General features: G+C 40.9%; 1 protein-coding gene across 1 annotated transcript in view; it reads right to left on the reverse strand.

Moving 5' to 3' along the window:
- TRPC6 (transient receptor potential cation channel subfamily C member 6) overlaps window positions 1-24,397 on the reverse strand; it is a 99,403-nt gene extending 75,006 nt beyond the window's left edge. Inside the window, exon 1 of the mRNA XM_037378385.1 lies at window positions 24,210-24,397. Within this exon, the coding sequence (XP_037234282.1) occupies window positions 24,210-24,352 (143 nt within the window). The 5' untranslated portion in view covers window positions 24,353-24,397. The remainder of the gene's footprint in view (window positions 1-24,209) is intronic.
- Between the last annotated feature and the right edge of the window lie 1,284 nt (window positions 24,398-25,681).

Here is a 25,681-nt window from a genome sequence, read left to right on the forward strand (position 1 = left end):
AACTATTTCTGAGAAACAACTTCTTTTGCAAAATGATTGAATAGGAACCCAATCATCACCAGCAAGCACGTGGTAATAAATTCTCAGAAGTCAAGAAAAGAGCTCTTGAGAAAAGACTGAAGGAACTGGATCATTTATCCTCAATCTGGGAAGACTTCCACTCTACAAAAAAGTTTTAAGATAGGTAATGCTTCAAAGAGGAAAGGAATAACTATTCCTTTGGACTAGGCAAGGAGTTACATCAAGAAAAACTGTAAAATGTAAAGACTTGGAAACCAGAACTCAACACTCTATTACCCTCCACTAAATCCGTTTCTTCAGTTAGAAGAGTATTTTCCAACTTCACTTCCTATATGATATCAAATGCTTTATTGAGTTCTGGTAAATTAACTCTATTGTCCTTCCTACTCATATACAATTAGTCTTGTACTAGCCTGCAATGCATTTTATTTCGTTTTGTCTCATTATTATTTCCTTCAAGTTTTTTTCTAAAAATTTGTATACTTCTCCTAAAACAGGGTTAGTACATCTACCATTCACCTGTCATGAAATATCACCCCTATTTGATAGATCTATTAAAAACTGAAATGGGAAAGGAAAGATTGCCTTTAGAAACTGAAAGGTTCTCTTAGCCTTGGAAAAAATGACCGTAATATTTTTCCTATTCTTTTTATAACATGTTTTGAATCAACTCTACCAACACGAAATTTCATTTTAAGAGACAGTCTTATAATTGTTCTTTCGAGCTTCTATCTGACTGAAATGCAGCTTACTTTTTATTGATCACATTTCATAAATTAATTTCAATCATCTATCCACTGTTTTGTTTACGGAACAGTTGAAGAGCAACAGGAAATTAATTTTACATGTTTCAGATCAAAATGCCTGAGTCGTGATAATGAGAACCTTGTCAATAAATGGAAAGGGAAATGGTTATAATTCAAGAAGGTAGCATAATGGCAAAACAAAAATAGTGGATCTAAGAATCCCAACGCAGTTAATGTACTACTGGCATCAGTTTTCACTGACGTTTAATTTAAAAAAAGATAGTAAGGGGATCTTATTACAATCAATAGTATTAAAAAAGAGAAAAGACTAAACTAGTCAGCAAATGCAAAGGTATAGAAAAAAAAAGTCTGTAAAAGATTTATTTTGGAACAGGCGTTGCTCTGTATGTCACATTTTAATTGGCACAATGGAGTAAAAAATGGCAGGGCTGAGCTTCTCATAGGTCTTGTTCTACTTGTTGAACATACTTGAGATGTTCAAGCTTGTTTCAAGGTAGAAGAGCTTCTAACTCTAATGGGCTCCCTAGCTGGGTGTTCTACATGACCCTTTGACATTTCAATACCCACGTGAAAATGCATTACAGAGCCTTTCTAACCAGAAGCAGGAATAAATTCACAGAAGTCCAGATACTCCATTTAATTTGCCTGAAAAAATAATTTAAACACAACTAATGTATATGACTGTTACACCACCACCGAGATGCTGTGCTCTGCATTTCTATACAATTATCTAAATAACAATTACATAGTAAGTACAACGTGGAAAGGGGCACATGAACTAGACCACATGCTCACAGTGTAACTGACAGAACCAGAACCCCCAAGGGTACAGCTCACCCACTTTGCACTTTTAGATACCTTAGTGTTTTACATTCAGGTTGATTTAAACTGTGCACCAAAGATGACTATTTCTCTATACTGATTACGAAGGGACCTTTAGGGTGACTCCAGCAGTCTAGCTAGTTATAGCAATATGTTGGTTTTGGTTGGGATAGAGTTAATTTTCTTCACAGTAGCTGCTACAGGGCTGTGTTTTGGATTTGTGCTGGAAACAGTGCTGATAACACAGGGATGTTTTCGTTACTGCTGAGCAGGGCTTGCACAGAGCCAAGGCCTTTGCTGCTTCTCAGACCACCCCAAAAGCAAGTGGCCTCGGGGTGCACAAGAAGTTGGGAGGGGACACAGCTGGGACAACTGACCTCAACTGACCAAAGCGATATCCTATACCCAAGACATCATACTCAGCAAAAAAACTGGGGAAAGACAGAAGAAGGGGGGATGTTCAGAGTGACAGCATTTGTCTTCCCAAATAACCATTGTGCATAAGGGAGCCCTTTCCTCAAGATAACCAAATGTCACAGCACTCTCCAAACTAGCCAGCCGCAACAAGGTCTTTTACCATCTCATACCAACATACTCTTCATGCTAGTCCCTCTGCTGCCTTCTTCTCATCTCTCCTCAGTCAGGGCATGTGTTGTCTCTGCTTCTTCCTCTCTCTTCCTGGGCTGCTCTCCCTTCATTGGCTCTCAGCCCCTTAACAGAACCAGCCACAGCTGCACCTTACCTACATCGGCCAACCCGCCGCCCCTGAAGCCAGCCCACAGCTGTATATAATCAATGTTAATTAACCTGCTTCATTCCTCTACAACTGAACACCTGCCTGACGATGGGAAGTGGTGAATGAATTCCTTGTTTTGCTTTGCTTGTGTGTGTGGCTTTTGCTTTACCCCTTAAACCGCCTTTATCTCAACCCATGAGTTTTCTCACTTTTACTCTTCTGGTTTTCTCCCACCTCCCAACGGGGGGCAGAGTGAGCGAGCAGCTGCGTGGGGCTTAGTCACCAGCTGGGGGCAAACCATGACAATCAATTGTTAAGTATATTATATACAACACCCTGCAAGCTTTTTTTTTTAAAGAAAATGATGACAAATGGGATGTCCAGTGATGATGAAAGTTCAAAGCAGAGAATTGCTCTTTGAAGGCACCCATGACTGGTTTTATAACAATTTAGCTCTGCTAATTACTACTGTATTACCACTGAAACCACTATAACTGTTATTTTCAGTCTGAATATTGTCACTCTTCTAAGAATTTTTTTTGGACTCCTCAATGTATCACTTCAACATCTTTCAGCAGTTCAACAAATGATACAATTAACATTTCCAGATACACCCCACTCTCTGTCACCTTTGTTCATAGTCAAGTTATTTGGCAACTGTTGCAGATCTGTCAAGTTTCACACACTGACCATGACATTCATGCCTTGACTCCACTCTCAGGTGGACTGGCCTCTCCCAGGTACTGGCCAATGAGGACACTGACCTCAGAAGTCTGTGGGGTCTCTGCCTCTTCCAAACCCAAAGTCCCTGTAATGTCAACTGTATTTCTGATGCTTTCTAAGAAGCTAATTTAGAAGTCCTGTACCTGATGTCTCAACTAGGGAACAAGTAAACTTGCCCAAGTATTACACTGGGCATATGTTGGGTCTGGGTCTTCCCAACATCAGTAAAGGCATCAGAATCAGCCTTGTAAATGAGAAGTAGGACCTATTTTAATTGAAAGCTGCCTCCGTTTCTGTGCAATATGCAGTAAATATTGCAGACTTTAAACAAATGCCAAACATGGAAAAATACTTTCACACAGCATATAACTCATTGTTTAATTTCTAATTATTGTGTTGAGTGATATAATGCCTTCTAAAAAAGAATTTTAGTCATACTGAAATGTACATTTTTTAATAAAGAAAGCATAGGTAATATCTGTCTCACTAAATTCCCTAGGATAAGGATGCCAAGAGTATCCATTTGCCCTGAGTTGAAAAACTTCACCTATTGCAGAAAAACAAATAATGCCCTCTAGCCAGTTCAGAAACCTCCAAAATCAAAATTAGATCAGTTCACAGTATAGAAATCCTTAATGTAACCTCACAGCTTGTGAGTGTACTATATATCTTGAGATGTAACTTCAAAGTAATTCTCATTCTAATACCTTACAATCAATAGAACCTCCTAGCAGGTAAGTCCTACCACCCATCTATGCCAAATCATCTTTCAATCTCTATTTATCCAAATTAACACATGTTTTTATCCTCTTTTAAATTTGTAAAACTGACAAGTGCTTTAAAGCCTTACAACATGGTTTATAAAATTCACATACAGAACAGATTAGTTTACTATATGTACGATACCCATCCATCCTTCTAACATATCATAAGAATACTATTCACTAATGTTAAATACCAGAACTTACATTTTTGTCTTGCAAAATTTCTAACTCATATTATCAACTCGATTAAATGACTCATTAATATTCAAACAGATACTACAGAAAACTTGATTTATTGCTTCCCAATGTAATAAACCATAAAAGAAAAATAAGTATCAGCGAATCTTCAGGATTCAGGAATGTGATGTCAAATCTACACTAGGAAAATTAAAACAGCTATTTTAATATATTTAAAACTTTTTATTTAATCTCTTTACAATGAAAATACCACACAAATGAAACTAGAAAAAATATTTTTGTAGGAGCATAAGAATAGTAAAATATCAGAATGGGTTCTTTCCATATGCTCTTCTGTAGTGAAAGTCTAAGTTCATAAAAGAAGCTTTGTCATTTTAACTTAAGAATACACTTTAGTTCCATTACAAGCATTAAGACTCAATCACAAGCTCAAGTGCTTTTTGAACTGGCAAGTCAATCTTAAGGGTAGGCTTAGATAATTTACATTTTCCTATTACTTCTACTACTTCCTACACCTTTTGTGTACAGACGAATTTGAAAGCAAAAGAAGGTTCTACAGAGCTGCAATTTGAGCATGTGTAATGACACCTGACGGCTATTAGTTTGTTTTCACAAGTGCCTGGTAGTCCTCTCATTTTTAAACTACTAACATCAATCCTTTCATGCTTCCCTGCTCAGCAATCAATCACTATTTTGTTTGAAGGGAGCCCCCATACTCAGAGACCGCCTCAGAAGAGGCAGCAGCTTCTGTAACACTGCCTACACCCTTCCCAGACATGGAGTTTTGCCTCCCCAGACAAAAACATCTCTGTCCGGCTTCTGTGATTAAGCAGAATACAGAAATCAAGCCAACCAGAGGGGCAGCTGTGGCACTCTCCATTTTAACATCTGCATCATAAAGCTGCTGTTGCTTTTGTCAAAACAGATTCTATGGCATTCTGCTGGATTGCATCTTCAGTACTACAGTCCCATGTTTGGTACATTTCTCTTAAAAAATTTCACAAGCCACATCTCTTAGGTTTCAATTGTCAATCACTTCAACAGACATTTATTTTCCATTTAACTACTCTCTTATTAATGCCATGATCTACCAGCAGTAGGTGTGCTTTACAGAGCACTATCTTTTCCTAGCCATAATAACCTGGGGAGTTTTACAAATAACATCTTGTGTTTGACAACTGCAACAAAGTACAAAAGTATTAGCCAGTATAGGCTGAAAAGAGGACATATAGCAGATTTCAGGCTTGCGAAACAAGGCACATCTGCGACAACGCTTGCTAGGACTCTAGCTTTTCCCTTCCCAACTTTATTCCTGGTCAACACAAAAACCCAAGGGTATTCTCTTCTTTCCAGACAACAGATTTAAGCTCAAGCAGTAAATATCTGTGTCTTTAGCTCTGTGGGGCCTTGTTTGAAAATACCATATTCTGACTTAACCACTTGGTTTATGTTTGCAATCGCTTGCCGAATGCTAAAAGCATGTCACTTTGCCATATTACTACAATAACAAGGGGTGCTTGGGGAACTGAGAAGACTTTCTGCTTCAGACCTTCTGTAGGCTTGTATTTAAAAGTTGTGATGCTAGGACATCCCAACTCCCCCTGAACATGCTCAAGCCATCCATTAAATGACATTAAATGATGTCAACTGGCATTTAAAAGAAAGAAACTGCCATGCAGTGGCTAACATCACGTTTCAAAAACTAACTCAGATAAAACAATTCTGTATACACAAGGTGCAAAATAACCCTTGCTCTGCATCTCAAAAGGCTGGCTACCTCGGCCACCCTTTTTATGTACCTGTGGGACAGAGACATGATTCTATCTTCTCCCTGTCCCTCTCTGTGTTTTCCAGTTTCGGAAGGGTATCCTGGCAGTAGTACCTTAGCTCAGAAGTTGCAATGCCCTTTGGGGGTACCAGCAATGCCATCTGTTTTCAAAAAAGGGAAAAAAGGGAACATGTATCAGTGCATGCATATATTATATATATGGTTATAAAAGGAGAGAAAACAAACATGTATCACACAGTACAAAGAGCCCATCGCAGCCACTGAATGGGTATAAATCCAATTGTAATACACTAACCCAGGAACTGCATGGGGAGATTCAAGCACGTGGTGAAACACTAAATCAGAATTCAGCTCACACCCACAAGGTCGACTTTTTTTTCCTTTTCCCTGTTCTCCTAGTGGCATGAATTACTTCTGGCATGAGTCAGACAGTTTTCACCATTACCTTTAGCACAGTTTATATACAGTTGTAGTTCCAGGCAATGGGGTACGGTACCACCAGAAAGGACAGAGAAACACAAAAAACTTCGGCAATACAAAAGCTGGAGAGGATTAGAGAAAGCATGATAAAAGTAATGTAAAATGCCTTAACAAGACAGTATCTCAGCTAGATGCTGCTTCTGCTTGGTCAGAGGAATGCTGCCAAAGGTAAGAAGTCTGAATACGATACTTTGACTTTATTTTTGCAAACTTCTATTAATTTTAGCTAATCATGCTTGTCCTAAACTTAAGACTACTGAGCATCTTTTAAGAAGAACACGCACAAAAATTTGATCCTCAGTAGAATAATTCTTATCCTCTGTAGCACAGATACAACAATAAAAAACTATTAGGTCACGAAGCATGAATTCTAGACAGGAGACAATGTGGCAACTAAAATCACCCCAATATTTCCAAATGCAATGCAAGTAAAGATAGAAGAGAGTAGAAGAAAATTAAAAAAGAAAAAACTAATATGGCTAATAGAATGAGGGGAAATACACCTGCATGGTTTCTCCATGAAATGACACAAACCACTGAGCCTGTAACAGGGATATGGCAGACCAGCATGCTCTCCAGCCAGCACTGAACTAACACTCCAACATAGCAATAAACTGTGCTTTAATCGTATTTGTCAGCTTCTGGATTGTAACCAAAAACTGGGTAATTCTGTTACCCTCAGGAGGTCTATTCAGTCTCTATTTATTACTTGAAATCTAACTATTAACATCAAATTTAGCTGAAAGCAATGTAATCCACTCATCACTACCATTGACGATAATTGTGTCTGATTTTTTCCGAGAACTGTAGACATGAAATATAACAATCCTAAGATCTCATCAAACAGCATCTAAGTATAGTCCCTAAATTCAGTTCCTCATGCTGAAATATTATTCAGATAATATTCTTTTTAAAAAATATTTTATCTTTTCAGATGTCTCTCCCTGATCTTGACCTGTCACGGGTGAAGCCTCTGAACTAAAGAAAATTGCCAATAAAATCAGGATGGGAGAAAAATATGGACTTCAGCATCATGGATACTCGATGCTGAATACAAATGTCCCATGTGACTGAAGAAAAACTAGACTAATATGGTAAGTTATGAGTGGATGGAACTGTGGATAAAAGGGACTGATATGAAATAAAATCCATGTAAATATCCAGTTGGGAAAATGACAACCAACAACCTCAAGACTACTCAGAGTACAGGAAAAAGCACTACAGGTCCTTTAAGTGTCTGAAAAGGAAATAGTAATAGGAGAACCTGTTGGAATTAGATGAGTGGCTAGGGTTTGGTGAAAGAAGCCCCCTCTGAAGAAGCAGCACATACATGTTCTGCTCAGCACCTGAGGAAGAACGGACAAAAAGTTCTCTGTTCTATGCAAAAAAAACCAAAACCTAGAAGATGGTATAACTATACTAAAGACAACAATTAACCTAGAGATAACTGTGTTTCCCATAAACCAGACAAGCAATAATATATAAAAACACAATTCCAAAAAGGTAATGGGTATGATTATTCTAGCAGTCACATTTGACTAGTTAAGGACCTTAACATGTTTATCCATTTGTTAATTCATTATACCCTGTGACACAATGAAATGTGTCCCTCAGCTAATACAGATGTTTGTCTAATGAGGTATTCCTACAAAATGAAAACTTCTGCTTGTGGGAAAATAATGAAATGTGCCTATCTATACTCTTCCTGCATTTATGTTAAGAAGTAATTTTCATTATGTAAATGTGATATATTGCTAATTAAATGGAAGAAGCAAGGTAATATGATTTACATTAGAAGTGCTTAAAAAACAAAGTGGTATTCAACAAAAAGAAAAGCCGAGTGGTGTTACCCAGAAGAAAACTAAAAACAGTTTAAAAACATGAAACTGAATTCTGTGAAAACAAGGAGGGAGCAGTGCTATTTCTGTAGATGCTACCCACTATCGGCTGCAAAGTAGGTTGAAGAAATATGTATTCTACACCAAATAAAATAAAATAAAAACTCCACTAAAAATCAGCACAATATAACTTCAGGATAAAGAACAGTCACTGCAAAAATGCTTAGCATTTCAATGTGTGCTTACATAAAAGGGACAACAGTGTAAAAAAAGCAATTAATTTGGGTTACTTCTAATAACTGTTTTAACTGTTATTGAAAAATAATTACTTCATAAGGCTAAAGAAATAATGATGGCGTTTATTGTTCCCTGCTATGCACAAATAAAAGTACTTTATACCCTGACCTCAGGGACACTTAGTGAAAACAGAATTGGTGGCAAGACACATGGGCAATTCCAGCAAGAAAAGATCATTCACCGGTCTCAGACCTGAGATGTAATAACAATTCCAATACACGGCACAATGTAAAAGAGAGACCATATTTGATAGATCAAAGACATAAAATGAGACCTTTAACATTTACTTCATAATTGCAGGATATTTTCCTGTGACATTTGTAAAATTTAAAGAACCTTCTGCCTCACACCACCACTCGAAAGTAGAAAACTCTGGCATCCACTGAACATCATGCTGCCTTTGATCCCACAGAACAGATGAAATCCCTGAGCTACTGTATTTGACGATACCATTACTTCTTGTAGCTGTCCAGTTAGGTAATAATAATAGAATAACAGAGAGGCTCTTACAACTACTTGACAAAGACCAATGTTACATTTAAATGAAAATCAAGAGGTTCACTTTCACAGTGGAAAACTATGAGACCTTTATCTTCAAAAAGAAACCCAAGAAACAGACAAAATAACTGTTCCAACTTGCTGACATTTTTCTGGGAGGTAGCAACTGTGGATTGAGACTTCTGCCTGAGCTGAAACAGGTCTTGCAACTTGGTCTTTGACACCCCACAAACGCACCTTACTGCTAAATAATTCACTATGGTGAAATAAAGAGATGAGAAATCTTCCTAAGGGGTATTTACTCAACAAGACACATAAACACAGATTTTGGAGCACTGACTTTGCCGTGCAATGGTAAATACCAACCAAAATCAGTTCTTACTTAGTCCTAATTATTATTAAAGTATACTGGTTTTGCAACATACTTTAGAGAAGAACTTAATGTAATTAAGTCTTAGTTATATAGAATCAAAGCAGAATAATACCATAAGGCATTTTTTTAGTGTGAAATCACATTTACTAGCAGAGTTAAGACCCAGAGAACATCAGGTTTGGAGGACGGAAGGAAAGTTCTCTGCTGGAAAAATAAACTAAACCAGGAGAAATAAGAATCAAAGTAGCCTCTTCATGAAAAATAAACTAAACCAGGAGAAATAAGAATCAAAGTAGCCTCTTCATTCATCCAGTGGCAAATACAGGTTCTGAAAAGCAAAACCATTCAGCAGGAATTTTTCTTCCTCATCTAACTTCTAACTTCACTTAACCAGATTTTAACCAAATACATGAGGAGAGAAGGGGATGTTCTGTTACTTGGATAAAAAAACCTTATTGTGGAGAAGAAAGCATTCACATGGTTGATTTGTAACTCATTTGAAATGTACGATTTTGATAAGATTTTGCATCCGCTCCACAGACAACTAACTAGATTTTCCTAAAGACAGGAGACAGAGTTGTAGTTTTGGTCACAACCGCCTTGCCTGGGCTGGTCTCCCAAGAGAACAACATCAATCAGACAGGAACATGCAGATACACTCTGAATGCTGCTGCCTGCCAAGGGAGTTACACCACATATGCATTACTTGAAACAGGGTTCAGCAGAGAGCTGAAACTGCCTTCTATACAGCCAGCCAGTGGGGGGAAACAAAAGCAGTTAACATTAAATTGACTTATGTATGATTTAGGGTGGTTTCAACAGACAAAGTTAAACATTCTTACTTCAAACATACTGAAACACTTTGGATCAAAACGTAAATAGAAAATATTTCTGAGAACAGTGTGGTCAAGACTTATTTGGCAAAAGAAAAATTTGAAATTTTAATATTTTAATCATGAAAACAGATACAGGAACAGTAATGTTTCATGTGAACAGAAATTCCAGACTTACTCAGCTTTCAATTTTACATAGGACTTGGGAAAATGGGAACACAGAATTCACATATATTCTCTACTGAACAAATGAAATTGCTCTGTTTTGCCAAGTCTGCATGATGACATCCCAGAACAAAGGCAGGGAACAAACGAAAAAAAACCCATGCACTCACAGAGTTTTAACTTAGCAAGTTGTTTTTTTCCCCCATGATCCTCTTGTAAATGTTATACTGCTTACTCTCCGGAGCAGCAATAAGTGAAGTGTGAGGAAGAGAGTCATGCTGTCATGCAGAAATAATCCCTGGGATATAAAAGTCAGTCTGATCAATATACTGTTTCTGTAGATGCTGCATACAAAGAGTGTAATGAAAACAGTTTCATGGTCCCTCTCCCCCACTCTGCGACATCCAGTTCCAGGGCACAAGAACATACAGCAGCTTCAGCTGGCTTTGCTGTTCTCTGGGAATTACCTTGAGTTTTTAAGAGGATGTCAATTGATGACTGGACACAGGTGGCAAAAAAGTCAGTTTTGCACATCCCTAACCTTCTACGTTTCTTTGAAACGTTCCTTCCAGTTACATCGTTTTTACCACCTTACCTTTTTTTGTAAGGTATTTAGCAGTCATAATTTGGTATGCACTGCCTCTTACATTCTCAGAACTGATACTTTCAGGTATAGATAGCAGGAATAGATGCTTTCTTGTTTCCTTCCACCTTGTGTCTGTCTTGAGCTCAGGGGTTACTAAGCAGAGCAAGCGGTAAGGTGATCTTGTCAATCACTGACTTCAGCCAAGACAGTGATACCCACTGGTATCAGTGAACACATTCCACTAATGATTCGTTTGTTCATTGCTCTAAGTATAGCAACATGCAAACATGTCAAATGAGCATCACAGGAAGATATGCTCACCTACTACAAACAGAAGGGATATTATGCTGATAAAGTTACAATGAACTTGACCGTTTGCTATCATCACATAGCAGGGCAGTACAACCCCAGCAGATACAAAGGCAGGATCCCAGCTCTGCACTGCACACCAGAAGAGCCACCCCACACCCCTTACGAGCCAAGAAGCAGCAGCCTGCTGCTGAGTCTGCCTGTGAGCTTGCAAAGAAGGATGCACTACAATATTCAGGTGGCATTCAGCCCTCCAAATCTTGTTCCGTATTTCTTACAACAAAAAGCAGCCAGCTATACTGTGACACTGCCCAGGGGCTGTCTGGCTGGCAATTCGTATCTGGGGCAACATTCCCCCTCTCCCAGTATAACACTGATACATTTAAAAGAATTATTCCCAGATAAAGAAATTAGAAATTGCCTCTCACACAGAAAAGACACTTTGCTGCTGCATCTTTCATGCAATTCTGACTCTCCAAAACAGTCCTCATGTCTCTAAATGAAACGTATCTTTGGTGTCTTTCAGTCTTGAGGAGAAAACAGCATGCTACGCTATGATTACTAGTGGGCAGGATTCTTCCTTAAATTCCAGGGACAGTCACTAGCCACTTGAAACAAAAACCTGTACACATGAAAATAATTTATGAATGGAGGGAAATAATTCTGCATGAACCTTCAGGTCACCAAGATACTGAAAATGAAGATTTTCATTTATTCCTAAACAGAAAATGTTCCTGTTTTCTATGTAAACTTTATGCAAATTTCATGCAATTAATGTTTTAAAATTCTAAATAACTGCAGCGTAAAATTGTGGTTACAACTGAAATACATTCTCAAGTTCAGTTTGCATTAGCCTGCATGCAAACTGCAGAAGCATTAAATCAATTAAAGGTGATATCAACAAGCCATGCATGTAACTCAAGTGGGAAGAACATGATCTGACATCACAGAATGTTAGTAAACACCTTTAATTGTAGGAAGTTCTATTTTGAGACAAAGGTACATCACCACTAACAATGATACTTTATTCACGACAGCCAACTGGAAAATCAGCAAGGAGGAACTGAAATTCTGTAAAATCTTTTGTGATGCTTATGCAATCTCTACCATTATGATTTATTTAAAAAATAATCAGATTTAATATTTTTGCTAACTGTAAGTAAAACTTTTCATGAAAATTAAAGATTAACCTCTAGCTGCTTGGCTCAAATTTGAATTTAAGATTAGAAAAAAAATTACTTTTGCTAAAAGATAAAGCCATTTGGGTCTACTTATATCCCATCTTCCTCTTCCTGCTTCTGTTCGCTAATGCAGTGCAGATGATTAGATGATTAACATGAAAAGTATCTCTTAATTCTCTCCTCAAAAAAAAAAATAGTCAATCTAAATGTTTTGTAGATCGGTAGCCAAAGGTCAGAAACATGTCAGAATTCAGCATTAATCAAAGAAATACCCAATTTTCAATGTATAACACTTATTTTTCATTTCTAAAGTCTGTTCCTGAAATACATCATCTTTTCTTCCAAATTTAAATTATCAATCATTGAGATACACTACAACACAAACAGTAAAACACAGTACAAAATATACATTGAGGGATACTGAAGACTGAGGATAGTATTTTCCACAGGCATACGGACACAAATCCCACCAAAGTCAGCGCCAGTGCGTCTGCGTGTTGTGCAATACAGATTTGCTATTCATCAGCAACCCTTCCACAAAATTTTAGTTACCAGCATGATTCACCCAGTCCTGAAAGAGATCTGATGAACTACCCCCTGGAGGGGCCTGCCTCTCACACACCACAGGAGGAGCCCAGACTACTGGGTCAGGCTGGATGCTTTGTTTCAAACAAACCTCTTGGCCTCTCCTACATTTGCTACCACTCCTGCCACATGAGCAGCAGCCAGACTAAATGCCTGAAGACCACCAGAGGGATGAAAGCAGGTACCAGCAAGATTTCTACCTTCCAACCTCAAATCCCATGTCTAAAGCAAAAGCAAAAGAAGATGGTAAGGTTCCTGACATTTTTACTAAAGAATATGTGGTTTGAAAATAATCCATGGATGGAGTTTTTATCAATCCTACTGTGCTTTATCCACAACACGCAATACCTATAACCTGATGTAGAAGTTCAAAACTCATGAAATTGGGAACTCATGAACATGAAGCAATCAGAAGCATACATCTCCAACAGCAGCAGTGCTCCCAAGCTCCTGCCCCTCCCTGTACACATGCATGCTTGCTGTCTTTGGGGTGACACCTGGACATGCATCATCCCTCCCATCTCCTACTCAAGTTTCAATGAAAAAGAAGTCCAGACAGGAACTGCACCATACGCCCCCCACAGTGATTCCCCGTTTCCCTTCCTCCTTGCTGTGTTCCTCCATGCCTCTTCTGACCCGTTGGAGATAAAGACCTGCATGCTGTGAGTAAGAAGTCTTAGCACAGCCAGAGGTCAGAAAAGGCACACAGATACCGGCAGTGCTGCTACCCCTGTACCAGCACCTTCCTCATCGATCCATGCAGACATGCCACAAATCCTGCATGAACTGAAGCTGGTTAATCCACAAAGGATATTATTTCCCTTTATGCTGTCACTGATTAACTAGGGAAATTTCTGCTGTTTTTCAGATTTGATGTAAAAATCAATAACATTGTAACCTCAAGTCATTAAAGATCCTCAGATAGCTTTGTAAGATTAGAGGCATTAGCCTTGCTGTCTCTGTAAATCCCTACCTAGAATATTTTTTAGGTTTCCCTTCCTATTATTAAATGCCATTGCTGATTTTAGGCTGGAAGTGGCTGTGGGGTAAGAAATCCCAGTCTATATTTTATATATCAACTTGTTAGGTAAGATCATTATTATTTTATCATACAAAGCACTGCTGAAATTTCACTATCACATCAGTTGCTGTTTACCTACCAATGTGCTCACATCAGATGTTGCTAAATGATTAAATACCTTTCTGACTTAATCCTCTACAATTCTATTTTTGAAGAAAAGTTGAAAAGAAAAAATCTTCTACCACTTCGTACCATAGAGAGTGTTCACCCTGCAGACATTCTGGAGATACTGCTATCGCTGATTATTTTGTTAGCAGTGCTCTAGAAAATGTTTTAAATAATATAGACTTTATCTTCAGACACTTATGTTCCTCTGCCACTCTAATTTTTGCTTGGTTTATTTGTTGCTTAGATGTCCATTCAAGATATTGATATTCTTCCTCCACCATATCTGCCATGTTGTTGTAACTCTTGCATGTCTCCCAGCCAGCAAGAGGACGTTACAGACTCTCAGCCTCACCAATGTCCACAGGATTCAAACAGTAGCACAGATTACAGCCCAAACTTTCCAGAGATTTAGATATTGCATGGTTTAGTTTCCAGATGCTGAAGCAAGAATACCAATGTGAGGCCATACAAAATATCTAGTATCCTTGGAAAGTTTCATCCCATTCCCACTACCTCAAAATGAAGTTATATTAACTAACTATTGTTACCACTACTGCACTTCTATCCATTTTTTGTCAACAGTTGTTGCATTTTTTAGTTCAGATTTTTACACTTACAGACAGGGGGGGTGCGGGGGAATCATCTATTTTAAGGGGAGAAGTATGATTCTAAGACTCACTTCAGAAAGCTACAAGAGCAGCAGTCTTCAAAAACTGTCTTGAGAAATTTATAGCCAACTTGTTCTTAAAAGGAGAGGTAAAGAGCTACAGAGAGGAAGAGTCATCACTGCCATCCAGCAGCCTGCAGGACTTAAATGTCTGCATAGAAGTTTTAGAAGTTCAACTGCAAATGTCCTCAAGTACCCCACTGCACTGGAGTTAACTTCATTCACCCCCTTGGTACAGTGGAGCATGTTGATCCTATACAGAGCCAGAACCCTCTGAGCAATCATCCTGGTCCATGTGCTCCTTCAGGACAGAGCAAAGCAAAAGCCAGGCAGTGAACACAGTGCAGGCAGATTCTTCCTTTGCTTCAGAGCTAAGAAAAGCTCAAGAATTCTCAGAGCACAGGATTTCCCTTTGAATAAGTGCCACTTGTATTATATACATTTATAATAACTTCTAAAAACACTTCTATCCCACATGTGCCCAAAGTAAAGCTCTACAATCTTTAAATTACCATTTCAAACACCTTTCTGTACTTAATATATTTGGATCATAGTAGGTTTATTGGAATCAATTACAAATTAATAAATCCAGCAAGAAAAATAAATGTATCTTCAACTCATGTATAATCCAGCAAACTTAGCAAGTGCAGATAATAAACTAGAAACTTCTACTTCATGTGATATTTCATTAATAAATGTTAGAAAACACTTGATACTTGAAAGTAATTGTAGCTTAGCTTAAGGAAATAATGCATAAAAACAAAGATTAGCAGAGTGGAACTGAAGTAACATAGAAAATAAATTATTGCATCACAAAACAGTAGGAAAAATTGTTTATAGTCTTCAGTCATGAAAAACAGTTGGTTAGGAATAATTCTCAAACAGGCTCAGTGTGTTTTCTGAAAGGATTACAAAAAAAAATAAAAATTTCAGTCTGATCCCACATATTTCACTTAACATGGTTACAAACTCCCAGAACGTGACCATAAATGTTGGCACATATTGCAAATGCTTAGGAAAAAAACCCTACAATCCACTATTTTAACTAATACCTGGATTTTTCATGGCACTAGGTTTCCTGTGTGGTGGGTCGTGCAAGTTAACACACGTCTCTCTCAAGCTCAGCTGTTTCATGTGGGACGGGTGCAGGAGCCCAGTGATCAAGATGTATCAAACACTGCCTCCATCACAAGACCCCACTCCTAAGCGTGCTTCTGCTATACATGACTCGGCATATGCGCGGGCATCTGGGGTAGGGAGGGCACTTTCCCACACTATGATTAGCAGGGAAATGGTAATCATGATGTTCACAGCATGAGTCTCAATGGCAAAGACCTCGCCAGCTTCGCAGCGCCAGTTTCCAAAGCATCCTCCCACAAGCTGCACAGCAGTTAGAAGTATTTCATGGATGCATGCTGGTGGCACTGCCGTTAGGGTCTCCTGTGATGTGTCAGGTGCTGTTGAGGTGCTTAACTAATGCAATCTGTGATTTAAATCACTGCTGTTCTAAGTACCACACTCTCTGCTGTCAAGCACCCAGCAGCTGGAAGGCTGACAGCTGGATGGTGTGCAACATGTCTGTTTGCAATGCACGTCAAGAGCTTCACAAAAAGCATCAAGTATTGCATTGTTACCACTTGGCAGGCCTAAGACACGTACACAGAGTAGGACTAGCAAAGCATAGCAGTCTGACCTGGTCACCTGTTCCAGAAAAAGGGAGAAAAATCATGTCTGGAACAGCTGAAATGTTTACACTACAGGCAAAAACCCTGCAGAAGAAAAAGAAAACATAAATCACTCCTTAAAAATGAGGGAATCTTCCCTTTTGAAACGCATCTAAGCAATCAGTCATCATTCCTAAATTCAGTTAATGTGTCTGACAGAAAAAACCCAGACTGGGCCAGGAGGAAAATCAGCACAACCAAGTGTTTATTTGAACTATCACCAGTGCTGACAGAAGAAGATGGGAGGCAACAATCCAGCACTGTAGTCCACCCTGCCAGCCTCCTGGGCACATACTTGTTTGCTAGTTAAGCTGATCAGGATGCATAAAAATAACATTTCAGCAGGAACCAGGACAGCTGTGGCTGCCAAGTTTTTGCAACACCTCCTCAGTCTCAGGCTAGTTACTGTCCAGCTCCAAGTTAAGACACTGCCTGCTTGCACGTGGCAGGTCCCCTCACGTCATGGCGAAATCAAGGTCCTCTCTTTTCAAAGTAACAATTCAGCTGGCTCCAATAGTAGCTTGTCCTTACTAGCAGCAATTAACCAGCATCTGATTAGAAATGAGATCTCCTGTGCAGCTCAGGGATTATAAGCTGCCACGTGCACAACTATTTGCATACCACAACAGAGCCACATGTAGGTGTGTTGGAACCACGACTGGCACGTGGTCAGGAGGGGCTGCTGCTGCTGCTGCTAGTCATTTATAACCAAGTCAATTCGTAATATGAACCTGCTAAACACCTGGGCTATCCAGTAGAACTCCCGCTACCTTCAGCAAACCAGGACTTAACTCAAAAGAACATGGGTATCATTTGTAAGACATGCACCGTTTCATTCAAGATTGGTAACAAAGCAGCAAAGTTTCATGGAAATTCTCCAGTGTGAATATTCTGTAAAACTGCTGGTGCTGCAACACCAGACCTTGCGATCTATATTCTGTTCTCCGGGGTACTTTTAAACCCAGTTTGCATCAACCACGATCTTTTGGTCCATGAACCTGCACAGGAAGGCCTCACAGATACTGAGTAATTTAAAAAAAAACTCAGTTCTTTCGTATAAGGTATATACTGACATCAAAAACACTATTTATTCAATCTCTAAGGGCAAAAAAGAACTCCAGTCATGTTCTGCTGAGACGGGAGTGTACAAGGTTGGTTTTGGTTTTAATTAATGATGTATAAGGAAAAACAGTAACAGCAGTATGACTAAGGGCACTACTGAAGGAATGTTTGAGCAAAGAGGCAGGCATCACATCTACTTCTTGGTGATTCATGAGTACTATTATTACTACTATTTGTAATTTTTATTTCATCACTACTATTCCACATTAAAAGAAAGTGGCCCATCCACAACAAAGCTTTCACCCAGAAAACCCACATCCACAGCCATTTTGTTCAAATTAGTAACTTCTTTAAACAAAAGGAAATTACATTCAACTCTTGCAGAAAACAAGCTATCCACACTTCCCACATAGCTTTGAGAACACACCTAAAATGACAATTCTTGATATGCAGTTCCTCTGCTGCTCCACTTACTTGGGGTTCCTGTACCAAATCTCACATTTCATTCCTAGTGCCTTTCTGGGTTTTTTTATATTGACAAATGTTTATTTAGATATAGTAGGTTGCAGGGGACAATAGAGATGTCAGTTGCACTCACGGTATGAAAAAGTGTTGTTGTATAGAAATGGATATAGAAAATAAACCCAGACTTTAGTTAGTCATCTTCACATTATATTCCGTAACTTCTATTTTGCTAAAACCAGTGTATTTGATTATGTACTTAAGTTCTCACTGCTAAATAAACGATAACTTTTCTACTGCAAGATAAAAAATGATAATCCATTTCAGAGAAAACTGCATGTAATTTAATTATCACGAAGCTTTTTGTCCACATTTAGTTATCAAAACTTACATTTAAATACTGCTTATCAAAGCAAATCCTTTAAGCCTCCTGTTGAGTACTCCGTGTGCGTGTTTAACTCACAAGTATGTGCACAAACATGTAAGTAAGAACCATTTTATGCACTTTAAGATTGAAGCCCTTTGCTAAGTCATTGTGCCCTGCATGACAGTTTGAGGTATGAAACCAAGTCATAAAGAATTTGATGAATATAGCTCAACTGCCAACATTTTCTTTTGCTCATGTTTGCAGAGCTGAAAAGTCTAAACACAGCTTGATGAAGAAGACCTACCATGCCAAGTCACCTTTATTTGGGGATACTGATAGCTGGCAGGAATTCTTCAAGTAGCCAAGTTATTATAACCTTCAACTTTTGTGGTGGCAAATGCTGCTGGGAGGGTGTTTGACAAAGAACACACTTGTTATTAACAGTTAAGTATGCCATATATATCCCACACATTTTTTAATCACTACTCAATCCTCCTCATGCAAATTTAACAAATGACTTATATTTACATGGAAAGCTTCCAGTTTTATAAAATTAGGTCCCACAGGGAGGTGACTTTCACTCATTTGGTAACTAAGTACGAGTTAGGGTATAAATAAAGCTACAGAAATACTGCAATGAGTCAAGCAAAACTGATTATGAAGTATTAGCTTAGGAAACCGTTCAGGTAATGGAGCTGACCAAAGTTAGTTCACTGTTAAATTAGTATGCATATGCAATGAACACAAAAGTGCCTAACAACTAAACCAAACAAATCCCACAACTCTTCATCAAAAACAAACATATGTGGGGGGAAAAAGCAGAACTGAACTAAAGATACAATTACTGTCAAAAGTGAAGCATTCTCTTCCAGATACTTGTAAGAAACACAGAGGTAACTAAAAGCTGGATTTTCTGGGGTTTGGTAATTATCACATTCTTTTACCCAGGACTTCAGGGATTAAATTCAGTCACCCAGAATGTGAGAGCTCCAGACATGTTTTTATTTCCTGTGCTCAGCAGGAAGTAGATCCATTAGTCCTAATTCATAGGAAAATGTTCCATCCATTAGGCTATAAAAGGAAATGATCCCCTTCCATACTAACTCTTCTACCTTTTTGCTATCAACAAAACTACTGCAACATATTTTCAGAGGACGTAGCATCTCAGCAAAGAGACTAGCAATCTGAAACACAGCTGCCACATTGCACAGTACTCCCTGAAGAGATTATGTCTAATGAAGAGGCTGGAAGATAATTTTTCAGGTCATTTCAAGCAAGATAGTTGAGGCTGAAGACAAAAATAATACTAATGCCAATAGCAGAAACTGTTATATTACAGGCAAGAAAGAAATTATTAAACATATTATTTAACAAAAAAAAGAAGTTTTAAAGTATGCATTGGGTTTGATAGTGTTGAGAAACACTTGATCTGAAAACCACAAAAGCTGAGGAATAATCTATGCCTCAAGGCACTTATGCACATTCAGAACCCTTTATTCCCCTGTTTTCATCTGATAATTTTTGTGCCTCGTTTACTTCACAACTGACATTTTAACGCATAATTATCCTTCCTCACGTGTATAAGAAAACATATTTATTTTTCATGATACAAAATATTTCAAAGTATAAATAAGCAATATAACCAGATGTCTGACTGAATTAGTGGATCCTCACTAGCTTAGTACGCTGACAATCTATTTTTCAATAACATTTTTTCAGCAGGGAAGTTTACATAAAAGTACTATCACTTTCAAATCGCACTGTACATCAGCACTCAGATTTGGGGTTAGACTTTAACATGCATTTTCCATCCTGTTTTAAACTACAAAACCAGGCTCTTTGCCAATGACATACTTGTATGGGGGGGGTGGGGGGGGAACAAAACCGAAAAAAAATCTTATCTGCATTTTTGCATTTCAGGAAGCAGTCTTCTGACACGTATGTTGCAATGTATTGTATGTTGCAATGTATTTTTCATACATTAGGGGCCAGATTTGACTAGATGGAAGAGGACTATAAGAAAGAAAGTGTTTACTGGCATATCATTTCTAATATACAGTTATTAGATTCTTAAAAAGTAGCCTAATCTTTTGGAAACTATTTAATTACAAATTCTGCAGATAGTGGTTTTCCTACCAAATGTTCTGAAAAAAAAAAAAAAAAAACCTCAAGATTTTTCAGTCAAAAACCCCATTAGAATTTTTTTTTTTCACCATATCACATACCATTAAGGTAAGGTGTGTTCTATCCACTTACTGCCAAAAGACTGCGTAACCCTACTTGGCACTGCTGATGAGCCCAGGATACCTGGCCAAAGTCTTGTTTGCAACAAAGGTAGCAGCTACCTCAGACACAGTAAAGCTGTTCTTCAGAAAGAATGCTCCTGAATTCATACTCATTTGACATGATGCATATTGTTACGCATGAGTACTGAAACGCAAAGCCTTGAATATATGAGTAAGTTTGTCGGGTCTCTTGCTACTCACAGGGTCAGTTAACATTAACAGGTCAGTATTTCAAATTTTTTTTCAGTTTTCAGGTAATTCAATATTCAAGTACACTATAGCCTAAACTTAAAAGAATAACCCAATCAGTGCTGCTGAACTCATTGACACACCATCAAGCCAGCTAGCCTGATCATTGACAATTATTCTTTTTTTTAATGTGACCACAATATTTTACAATTAACGCATCACCTGAAAAATCATCAGGGGAGGGGGAAGGCAAACTCAGTGTCTTTTATTAAACTGGCAATTATTTGCTGTTATAAGGGGGCTTTACATCAAGGCTCAGACTGAACTAACAGTTTGATGGATTAACGCTTTAGCTACAAATACAAGAAATAGTTCTCTTAATTTATTATTGTTGTTGTTGTTGTTATTATTATTATTATTAATTATCCAGCCACTACAACACTTACAGGTAGTCTAGTTTTGGATATTTTGGACAAAGTTGTACTCTGCATTACTGTTCTGCATTAATCACCATCACACAATACATTCTTGGGGCATTTCTGCACATGCAAATGATGCCTACCACTTTCTTAATTCATTTGAGAAAAACACCCTGAGCAATTGGATATACCAAGAAATACTCTAAGTGAAATGTAAGTCACTTTAGTTATAAAATTCCAGAATACATCAAATGATGTGATCTGGAGGGTTATTTTCTTGTGTCTGCATTGAAATGCGGACATACCATTCAATCTCAAGGGACACGTAGCTCCATCTCAACAGACAGACCCACAGACCCCATGGTTTAGACTCATAATCGAATGGTCACTAAAGATTCAAACAAGGACTTCAAGGAAAAATATAGCACCTCACAGGACAACCAGCTCCCTGAGCTGCCGCAGTTCTGGAGAAGCAGCTAAAGAATAAACATTGACAAAACACGTATGGACAGACTTCATAAGGTATGCACACCGAGTTCAAGTAGATTCAAAGCCCATGAAACAATTGATCTTACATAATTTATCTGTCAGGGTAGTACGTGCCATTCATCAGCAGTATCCTTGGGCTCTCCAGAGACCTTAAGACTCTACAGATACAAGGTAAGATTCACATAATACTCTCTACCATAATTACATCAGGAAATACTTGTCATTTGAGGATTTTCAAATAAAGCAGAAAAAAGTATTTTTACTGCATGTAGTTGACATAAATAGTATATCCCAAACATGGCCCACATGATTATGTTCTTGGCCATATGAAAGCCATAGTAAAACTAATGACCTCTGATCTGCAAAATGTACCTAAAATATGATGTAGTGGTGCCTAAGCAGGAAAATTCGAAACCTGTGCTTAGTAATCACCATACCCTGGAGGAGCCTATACACACTGCATTCACGCCTGCCAGCCAAAGAGTTCCTTGCAGACATTGTCTAGAAGTGCCTGTGAAGTGGCTCTTTTTCACATCCAGAGAAGCCCCAAAGGACAGCTTCCCCATGCCTAACATGGATGTAAAAAACAAGCACTGCCCACTAAAGTACCCTTTTTAGTAGTGATGACACAAATTTGAGGAGCACATTCCTCAAATGTATACCCACCAATTGTATCAGGTGGCTTCTCTCTATTCTTCCAAAGACAAGACAGAAACACCTTCCATCACCGTGGCACTCCAGGGTGCTGGACCTACCTGTACTACAGAATCAGGCAAGACCGTGACATGACATAACTGGAGATAAATTCCTGCATTTAGCGCTACCCTAGTTTTACAAAGCAACTTGATAAGGATGTAGGCTCTCCTTATAGCCATCGAGAGGTGATCTCCACACTTGTGTGCTGGACCAAGAGCTGCCAGCACAGGCTTATACCGCCAAAGTGAAAAGACCAGCACGCCACAGACCTTGCAGATTTTGACTGAAGGGTTACTCTGAATCACTTACACAAGATATATCCTCCTAAAACTGCACAACCATTCTGATGAGTACACAGCAAAGAAACTTCAGAACCGCTGTATTAGTTCAAAGCTGGAGTCCACTGATCAGAACAAATCCCTGAACTAACCGCCATGAGGTCTTTCTTCAGAAAGTATTCATTAGCCAGATGCATTCATATATTTTGGAATGGGGTTTAAGTCCAATGTGCAATAATGTATGCTCTTATAGCTACCCGAGCGTACTGAACCAGTACTCTACAAAGACACTTAGGAATAGCAATACAGCAGTGTTCTGAAAACTCTGGTTCTTCTTAGCCAAATTTATAAATAAACAGCATGAGTGTTGCCAGTTTTGTTGCTGTTACTCCTTTCCTATATCCAGGTATTTGGAAGCAAAAATTAGGAGAGACTGATAAGTGGAATTTACCAGTTAAACAATAAAATGCAGTTTGTACAAAAGAAAGTACACATCCTCTGGCAATCATCTGAGGGTGTAGGACTCCTCTTGCACTGCTTCATACCCACTTTCCCCTCTGTGGGATAAAGCGTTAACAAGTGGTAATTGCAGAAGTCATGCTGACAACACATAACCGGAGGGACACTGTCAACACCGAATGTCAATTGACCTGGATATTAAAAATCGCGGTTCCCGAACCTTTGTAATTTATGTTTCATTTAGTTTACATTGCATATGTTCTCACACCCTGCCTTAAATAATAATTACTTAGCAAAACTTAAGAGAATGAAATGACAAATTACACGAGGCTACATGATTTTGACAAAATGCAGTGATGAAAGGATTATGGGTTTATGAACCCGCCTGTAACGCGTGCTCTCTGGGGGTGCAACCGCCGGCAGGAGTTACAGTGTCTGGGGCAACACTAAACCTGTTCGGTACCCTGCAAGTGCAACGGACGCCCCCGCGCCACCCCAGCCCCCCACCCCACCCCCCCACCCCCCGGCAAAGAGCGGCGGCCGCTCGCCCGCCTCAGCGCGGGAGGGAAGCTGCCGGCCGGGCAGGGGGCTGCTAGCGCCGCTCCTCTGGCTTTCGCCATCACCCCGCTCCCCCACCGGGGAAGGCGAGGGACGCTGACGGACTCCACACCGCGACGGCCCACGGGTGGGTCCCGCCACGGGCTCTGCCCCACCCGCAGCGCAGCGGGCGCGCAGCGGCACCTGCCGCCGGCAGCGGCGGCCAGCCCAGCCCGGCCCGGCCCGGCACGGCCCGGCACGGCACGGCACGGCCCATCCCAGCCCGCCAGCACCTGTCCCGCCGCCGCCTCTCCCCCTCCAGCGGCAGTTAGAGCAGAGCCCGGCGCCCCGGCCCGGCCCGCTCCGCGCAGGGGGGGAGGCAGGGCGAGAGGGACCCCCGGCGCCGCCCGGCGGGACTCACACGGGGTAAAAGGCGTAGGGCGGCAAGGCGCTGTCCTCGCTCGGCTCCGCGTCCAGCAGCAGGTAGTCCTGGCTGTCGTTCCGCCGGGCGCCGGCCGCCGGGGAGCTGCTCTTCCGCGGGGCGTAGGGCTGCGCCTGGCTCATGGTGTCCCGCGGCTGAGGCGCCCTGACGCGCGGCGGCGCCCTGCGGACGCCGGAGCGGAGCGCGGCAGCGAGCGGAGCGCGGCACTGCGGCTCGGCCTCCCGCAGCGCCGCGTCCCCCGGCGATGGGCGGGCAGCGCGGCCGGACGGAGCCCCGCGCCCCGCCGAGCCCGGGGAGGGGCCGCGCTCGCCGCCGCCGCCCCGGGAGCGGCCGCCCGCCGCGCCGCAGGCGAGCCCGCCGCTCGGAACCGGGGCTGTAAAGTTTGCTGCGCGGCAGCTGGCGCGGCTGGTTCCCGGCCGGCGGGAAGGGGCGGGAGGTGGGAGGGCGGCGGGCTCCGCTCGCCTCCCCCGAGGGGCTGCGGTGCCCCCTCCGCGCCGCCCCCTCCGGCTCCCGCCCGGTCCCGCCGGCTCCGAGCCGATCCCGCCCCGCCGCGGCGGAGCTGCCGGTCCGCGGCCGCCCCGGCCTCTCGCCCGCCGCGGGGTCAGCGCCTCACCCCGCCCGCTCGGTGCGGCCGCCGGCGCGGGGCCGTGCGTACCTGCGCGCCGCGGCGCTGCCCAGGAGAGGGGCCGTACTCTAAAGGAGACCCCGGCGGGGACGGCGCTCGCCTTCAGCCGCTTGCCATGCAGCACGGCCCACGGCGGTCCGGGAAGGAACACGCCAAAGTCTCCCCTAGGAATCGGGCAGGACGGGAGCGGGGACCCCCCCGCCAGGGAGCAGGAGCGGGTCCCGCTGTTCTGCGGCTCGGAAGCACGGCCGGTGCTGTGCCGCTGTCCTGCGAACGCTGTCCGCCCGCCTCGCCGCACAGCTTGCTTTTATCGCCTCTAATATAAGAGCGGGGCAAACCCATCACTTTTCTTAGCCAAAAAGCAACAGTTCTGGAGTAATAAGGCTTCAGCCAAACACAGTCCACCTGTATTCCCCAGTTCTACTGCACTGGTAGCGATTTTTTTGACGTTATTCTTATTTTACTTAGTAGATTGTAATAGCTGAAACACACTAAAATAATGACAAACTTTTCCAGGAAAAAATGTAAGGCACTGAAGAAATAACATCACCAGTAAGCATCTTTCCTATGAGACATAACAGACTTACTGTTTCATAAGGGAATATTTACAACTAAATGTTGCAAATGTAGAGGTAAAATTGAGTACATCCCAATACGATCTCTCCCCCACCCCCGGCCATGTCCACACAGCAAAGCCATTGCCCGTGTTTGTGCTGGAGCGGCGCACAGATCCGCACTCCCCAGGCACGCACCCCTTCCCCTAATCTGGCGAGAGGATGAGGAACTGGCTGGGCAAACCCAGCGCCATGACCTGCAAAGCATGTGG

This window comes from Falco rusticolus, chromosome 2 (assembly GCF_015220075.1).
Source record: "Falco rusticolus isolate bFalRus1 chromosome 2, bFalRus1.pri, whole genome shotgun sequence".
NCBI classification, from domain to species: Eukaryota; Metazoa; Chordata; class Aves; order Falconiformes; family Falconidae; genus Falco; species Falco rusticolus.